This window comes from Pygoscelis adeliae, unplaced genomic scaffold (genome assembly GCF_000699105.1).
Source record: "Pygoscelis adeliae isolate BGI_AS28 unplaced genomic scaffold, ASM69910v1 Scaffold57, whole genome shotgun sequence".
NCBI classification, from domain to species: Eukaryota; Metazoa; Chordata; class Aves; order Sphenisciformes; family Spheniscidae; genus Pygoscelis; species Pygoscelis adeliae.
In genome coordinates, this window is record NW_008825615.1 from 14,499,754 (window position 1) to 14,507,693 (window position 7,940).

Genomic DNA, 7,940 nt, shown 5'->3' on the forward strand with positions numbered 1-7,940 from the left:
CTCACTTCAGGTATTTTTTTTCCTCAGAGCAAAGGGAAACTTGAAAGAAATAGGTTCCTTGATCCAAGTGAAGTCTGGGGAAGGCCAATTCTCTCTCCAGCATGTATTTGGGTACACTCCGACATGTGTTGCCTGGAAGGGGGTTTGGCTCCTAATCCTACATGCTGCAGGAAGGATTGGTGAGGTCCTTCTCCAGCAATGATGGGGGAGACATTAAGAGACACACTCTCTCTTTTTCAGCCTCTCCTCCTTTCAGCCTGGGCCTTCCAAGGTCCCTTTCTCCTATGAAGCCTTCAGAGAGGCAGCACGGCCACATTCTCTATGTCGCAGAGAATGGCTGGCTTGCTTTTAACCCATAGCAACCTGTGGCAGCACCCTGGCTTCTTCAGGTAGTTGGATGCATACTATATATTGGCCTTGGCCTCACCTTTACAACACTAAATGTTATCAATCTCATCCCGAGGTTGCCCCCAGTCAACCTTGGCACCTAACTTACATGACCACGGTAGCTATCACGTACTCTGGAGGATGCTGCTGGGTTGTTACATTTAAGTCTCTTGGTGGATCTGGTATATACAAGGCAAAGTACCAGGAGTGAGTTCCCCTTCATTAGTGTCCTTACAGTGGGGGAATTTAGGATATATATATTTATATTGATATATATATGGACTTTGGCAGGCAATAGCTCTGCCTAAATTCTGAGCCATCTGGAAGCCATATAGCCATGTTAGCACAGCACTGAACCCGAGCTAATATATCCTGCCCCTCAGCAGGTTTTATTAGCTTGGGCTCAAGCACTGCCTAAGTACAGCTACATGAGTTCTGGTTCAGAGCTGACTTTGGCCAAAGGTACACTCGTAAATTAAACATGCTCAGGAATACTGTGGTGTGAAACGAGCCAGAGGGATCACCCTCTCAGTCTCCAAAACAGGGTGACCCCATGGCAGCTGCCCCCTTGGGAGAGGTCCCTGCGGCACTGCCTTGGGGTGCTGAGGACTCTGCGGCGGAGCTGGCATAGGACGTAAGTGCACCAGGAGCACCATCCTACCCTGAGCAAAGCAGATGATCCAGATCCAGCACCTGGGAGCGCTCCTGGGCACTCTTCAATTTACTCAGATAGGTGTAACCCCTGTTTCCAGCTGGGTCAGAAATACAGTCAGCATTTTCTTGTGTCTGCTTGTAGCAAGCAGTGTGAACACACCCTTTGTTAGTAAGGGCACACTTACTTTAAGCAGGAGGGTCAGGGAGGTGAGATGGGCTCCTGCCCCTTCTCTTGCCACCACTGCATGCTGGTGCATACTGGTCCTGGCTGTACAGCTGTGCAATTCCCCTCCACCCTGCTCCCCAGACAGATGAAGGATACATCTGCTTCTCAGCACCAGTATTTTAGAGATAATGGCATTTGTGTTTCGTTTCATTCAGAAGGCTTTTATCCATTTTATTCTTTGGTGGATGACCAATTAATCTAATCTCTCCTTGTTTTATTGTCTTCCTGAACACATTTGTAACTGTGCAGAAAAGCCCTAGGACTCCCACAAACCATTCACAGTTTAAGTACATTAAATTGAAAGGATAAATTGGATACTTAGCAAGCATATTTGTGTATGATTACATCTGATTTTTTGTGTAAGCATACATGGTGCTGCCACATTATACAGTGTACCACGGTTCCTAACATGTTCCCAAGTGCTTTCTTCAAGAGCTTTGAGAGTACCAGAATCAACACCAAAAGATATGCAAAATTCCTTCAACTGAACTGAATAAAAACAACAAAATATAAAATTTTAAAAACAAAAGCTGAATCTTTAATTTTGACTAAAGCTGTGAAGCCTAGGAAATGAAGAGCAGACCATCTAAGACGACCATTTTTCAGAATTCCTTAAAGCCTCCAGGGAGCAGAAGAGTTAATAAAACACATGAGGCTTGTTTCAAAAGCATATTTTATGTTGATATAGATAAATGTGTCCACCAAAGGAAAAGTTTGCATAACAGTTTATGTAGATGATACAATAGAGACAGTATAAAATACTTTGCAGTGTTGAGGATGTCTTATATGTGGACCATCACATTTGTGTTGTTAGGTTTTCTCTTCTTTTTTTAATAAGTCTTCATTTAAGCTTTGGTAGCCAAACTCTACCTCAATTCTTCTGTTTCCGTGAAGCCCCATTGCTCTCAAGAGCACTGTTCAGGCATGAGAAACCACGTAAGTTTCTACCTAATTCTGAAAACTACTTTGCGAGCTTTCAGACTCAGAGCCTCAGGACAGTTTTTGCTCAATATTAAATGTTATTGGACTTTGTATACTCAGGGCCTTTCTGCAAAAGGCCTTTCTCAAACCTCATTTCAGATATCACTCCCCCCAAGGAGGAAACCATAGGTGTGGCATTGGAAATTTTTTTTTCAGCAAACCAGAAGTGAATTCTTAGCATCACTGAAGTTTTCATTTCTATCTACAAATACATAAAATTATTACCAAAATAACTACTGTGACCTAGCAGTAGTGGTTAATCTGTAAAATATGTTTTGTGGCTTGTTGAACACTTTTGAAAGTAAATAAGTGCTTGTTTTTCATAACAAAATGAGTGGTTTGCTGCAGTTCGATGACTCAGGACAAAATAATGGATCTTGGAATCACTCATTGTCCTGTGTTGCCAGTGTGAATCTGGCCAAGATGCATAATGGCTGAAAGCTCTTGCAAAATTTGTGTCTGCTCAATGCCTTACATAAAATATATACTGCCTGAGGAAAGCCAGCCAAGTCACAAATCTTACCACTGTCATTGGCATCCACACTGGCGATCTCAGAAAAAGTCAGCTTTCTGAATGTCATGAAAAACGAGGCGATGTTTCCAGGTCAGGACTGTGAGACAGATTGTTATTGAAAGCTTGAAGGGCTCATGCATTTCCATTTGGAGCAGCTGGGGGGAAAATGAACTTTTAAGATGGAACTTGATCAGTTCATGAAAAGAATTGTATGATATGACTGCATGTCACAGCAGAAAAATGGACATAGTGACATTAAAATAGTTCCACAGTTGTGATCCTGAGTGCTATTCCGATTCTGTGGGGGGAAAAAAAAAAAAAAGAACAAAATCATAGGATTGTCGAGGTAGCACCTTTTCATAACCTGAACTTCACAGTTATTTTTGCAGCAGTGATTCCTTTATTATAAGAGGAGAGAACGTGAAAAGGCAAATAATATTCATTCAGTTCAGTCAGTCAAACCGGCACTTCCATACAACCTTTTATATAAACTGCTAAGGGCACTTTACTATCAAATAGAATAAAAGCCAAAAATAAGTTGAAATGCCAAGTCAAACAAATACATCTTGCCAAAGACTCAAAATCATATGAATAAGGACTAAGGAGTTCAGCAGATTTGGAACATGAGGCTTTAAATAAGTCTTAGTCTCCAAATATACCTGTCAATATGGAGAAGAGATAATAAATTATCATAATAGGATTGAGAAGCACATGCCAGAATGTGAGGAATACAAAGGCTCTGGACTGTCCCCGCACAGAATAAGTCCATCTGTTATGCTTATTTGTTTTTTCTAGGTGTAGGGGCAATTGCAGTGGTTAGGTTCAGTGGAGCAGGCGCTAGCTGACTGCTGGTTTCTTGCAGTTTCTTCTTTTCTTCTAAAGTCTGAAGAAAAGTCTTTGAAATCATCAGAATTAAAGATACGATGGAAGTATAAAACCAAAGCTATTTTTCAGAATGCTTGACCACGTTCAATTCTTGTCCAGAGAGGCTCAAGAGAAGCAGAGACACACTTTGCTGTTTTGGTTTTACCAGTTTCATGTGGGTGAAGCTCTGAGGGAAGGTGTAGTTAAGCAGGTCAACCTGAGTCATTCAGCCGATTTTAGAAAATATTGCTCTAATACCACAGTATGGAACAACTACGTGCTGAGACACCTGGACTTTCAGTTGTCATCGAAGCCGAGAGTTTTCAAAACGCTTACAAGAAAAGATAGACTAAAACCGCTTGCTAAAAATGAAGCCCATGAATGCTTCTTGCTACAAAGGCCAGTTCAGGGTAGTGTAAGATTTTTCTTACTGTATTCTGAAATCCACACTATGGACAAAGGTGAGGAATACCTAACAAGACCATAGCACACAGATGGAGCTACTGCTGTGGCAGAAAGCTTGATGAATTTCAGAGGCAGGATACTTAGAAATACCTTCTGTTCAGGGAGGGGCAAAGCTTTGTGGTCTTAGACTGAAGGACATCTCCCCCACACACACTTTTTTTTTTTTTTAATGAAGGATAATGGAGGTTCTGTAAATGCAAACTTTCTTTTGCACAGAAGCAACCTAAAATGGAGACAACATATGTGGTTTGAATTTCTAAACTAAACAGTTCAGAGATCCTCCTCGGAAGAAATATAGCGTCTCAAGGGCAGTGTATATTTTGATTGCTTCGTCTTCTGAAAGTCGCAGTTAAGCTAAGGTATATGATAAACTGAGAGAGAAAAGTTTAATGATGAACCCACAGAAGTCAATAAAAGTTTTCCTGTTGACTGCACTAGAAGCAGATTTGGTGCATATACCATTCATGAATTGAACAAATGGGTCCTAAAAACTCAGTTTGGCTGCTTAAAAGATCAAGCAAATAAAGGAATAAAGTCACATAAGCTGTTTCTGTGTGTAAAAAGGCTGTGGGTTACAGGATTAATTTTTTATAGTATATCTCTATACCCTGAATAACCAAGTAAGCCTTAACTTGTGGAATCTTAATAGCCATCTCATTGCTGAAGTCTAAAGGAAACCCAGAGGAAACTTAATAATATTAAAAGTTATTTTAAAGGGAGTTCACATTGGTTTGAAGGATATTTTGCTTTGCACACAATATCCACCATTGTAAATTCAGAGAACCTAGACTTAAATTCAGAAAACCTCCACACATCTTTACAACCCTCAGTATATAAATCTAATAGTATTCTTAAAATGTCCACCAGTAAGGTATTAATCTTTTACAGATAAAATTAAAATTCTGAAAGTCATTGGAACAAAAAATAAAGAAAAATAGTAAAAATATTCCCTCTAGAGATGAGGGGAAACTTGGAACTTTGTCTTAAGAGGCTAGTTTGTCCATGTTGCAATGAATAGAGAATAGTCTGTACAGTTTTTCATATCTGACTTGCAACAGAAGATTGGAACCTATAGAAATTAATGTTACTGAATTATTTAATAGTAACTCAAACACATGAAAAGAAGAATTAAAGAAACACAAGACTAAAAAGCCATTTAAAATGAAATCAGAAGCTTCAACAAATATACTTTTCCCTTGCAGTCAAAAAAGTAATTATCAAAATTGTTCAGAATATGTTGCCAATTACTCTGCTCCATAACTGCTAACTTTCTCAGTTCTTCTCTTGCCTTTGCTGGGCTCTCTGTCACTGGAAACATCTTAAACCAATTTAAAGTGCTACACCTGAATAAACATGTTGTAAAAGTGTTTATGTATTGAAGTGGGTCAGTTCAAGGTATGGTATTTGGCTGGAACTTCTAATTTCTCTTTTTACTGCAAAAGGGCTGCCAGAAGGAGGAAGTCTGAGCTGAATTAATACATTTGTTACAGTGGAAGTAGAATGGAAACTACTTTAACCACAAATCAAACTGCCTCTTTCATTTACGCCAGTGATAGAGTTTTTCTAAGAAATATAGACTCTGGCGTACAGCCACTGTACGTTTGTGTTTGAAAAGAAAACCTATATGCTTATTTCTATAAGGTTTACTCCTATGCTTATTTGCAAGTTCTTTTTCAGGATGATTGAGTTAACAGCATTATACGTTTGTGAGGCAGATGCTCCTTCCTTGCCCACGTAGCAAACTTTTCCAGTTGGTTTAGAAGAATCCCCAGGCGCCTCGATGCCGTGCAGTGCACGCGGTGCCTGTGCCCGTACCTTCCCGTTTAAAGGACCTCTGTGTCCCCCACCCAGCACAGCTGCACAGCTTCACATGACACTGTCTCATTTTCTGACGGTTGAAGGGCTCTGCATAATACACATACGCACAAAAGTGTTTATGCTGCCAAAATAAATTCTGTTAAGAGCAAGGGTTTATTTGCTAAAATGTCACTGATGCAGTTTCTGTGACTTGTTTTGCTTTCTTTTCTTTTACTGAGGTTTAGATCCTATAATATAGTGAGGTTACCACACAGTCCTGACTGAACAAATATTTTCAAGAAATATGCACATCCCCTGGGAACGGAACCAGAGTCAATAATGTACATATTTCAAACTCCGTTCTCTTGAACGACTGAATGCCTTCCTACCTTTACTAGTGAATGAACATCAGTTTGAGTAACACTGCACAATATTTATTTTTAAAGCAGAAGTATATTTATTATCTACACTTCTCTTTGCTACCGATTTGCTTTGGGGATATAAGGTTCCATATCTCACACTCAAGTGATGCAAAAATTAGATGACCACATTACATTATCCTTTCAATAGCCTATAGACTTTAATGGGGCTCATTTATTTTTCAGTTCTATACATGTGTACATGATACTGAATTAAAATATCTGAGTAATGAATAAGATGTATAGCACACAGAGACCACAATTTAATGCAATGACAAACTACCTGTAAAGCTGTTGAAACTTTTGTAAATTGTTGAATTTTTTGTCTTTTAAGTTCCATTCAACAAAATGTGGTTAGGATTCTTAATCACGTAAATTCAGGATTATGGGCAAAATCCTTGCCATGCTTCAGTCAGCAGTTGAACTCCCACTGTGGCTTCAGGACGGGCAGAAATTCACCTTTTAACTTACAATTTCCATTACTTTATAGGTCGAAGTATCAGTGTTAAATCTGCTGGCCTGATTGGAAGACATGGGCCTCAGTCAAAGCAACCATTCATGGTTGCGTTCTTCAAGGCAAGTGAAGTGCTTTTCCGTTCTGTCCGAGCAGCCAACAATAAAAGGAAAAATCAGAACCGCAACAAATCCAGTAGTCATCAGGAGTCTTCTAGGATGCCAAGTGTTGGGGGTAAGATGAAGCTATGATTTACTAGTCTGTTTAGAGGAGTTATGGGCACCTGCTCAAATGCAGTGGAGTCACAGCCCCTTAACAAGATACTGCTCATTGGCTGAACTATCAGAACCTGTGTTCCCACTCCATTTCTACCTGCTCCCCTAGCTTTGCTTAAACCTCTTTTGTTAAGTTGGCCCTGAGCATGATCTACCTTCTGTGAGTCAGGTCACTTACATGTTTCATGGGCTCCTGGATGGTGAAATGCCCAAGTAGTTTGTGAAAGGCTGCACCTGAGCTTGAAACTTTGCTACACACGACAAAGAGAGAATAGAGAGAAGGGTTGCACCCCAAATGCACCCCAACAGTCGGGGAAGCCTCAGCAAAAGACAGTGTTTGGACTTTTGTTTAACTGCCTCTCAGCTGAAGAAGCCAAGACGTAACACAAAAATCTGAATACTGGAAATGAGGAAGCTTAACCAATCTGTGAAAGTGTAAACTGTTCATGAGTTCAGACCAGCTGACACATACAGATGTAAATACACAGTGTATCCCTGAATGGGAGTGAATTCAATCCCTTATTTACCTGAAAGGTACTGACAATAATGCATGTGAAAATGTTGTTAGTCCCATTAGAGCCTGGAGTAAGTTTTGCTCCAATTCTTTCCTGAAACGCTCCTTCAGCTGGAGGCACAAAGTCACTTTCTAAATATTCTTATTTTTGAACAAACATTTCTACTTTTTGGGGACATGATGTGAAAATGTATCTTTCTAAAAGCATGGCAGATCATAGAATCATAGAATCATATAATCATAGAATACCAGGTTGGAAGGGACCTCAGGGATCATCTGGTCCAAACTTTCTTGGCAAAAGCACAGTCTAGACAAGATGGCCCAGCACCCTGTCCAGCTGAATCTTAAAAGTGTCCAATGTTGGGGAATCCACCACTTCCCTGGGGAGAT

General features: G+C 40.0%; 1 protein-coding gene across 1 annotated transcript in view; it reads left to right on the forward strand.

The window, feature by feature from the left end:
- Positions 1 to 7,940, forward strand: part of BMP5 (bone morphogenetic protein 5) — a 61,230-nt gene that overhangs the window by 34,467 nt on the left and 18,823 nt on the right. Inside the window, exon 4 of the mRNA XM_009333176.1 lies at positions 6,798 to 6,995. Coding sequence (XP_009331451.1) covers positions 6,798 to 6,995 — 198 coding nt within the window. The remainder of the gene's footprint in view (positions 1 to 6,797; positions 6,996 to 7,940) is intronic.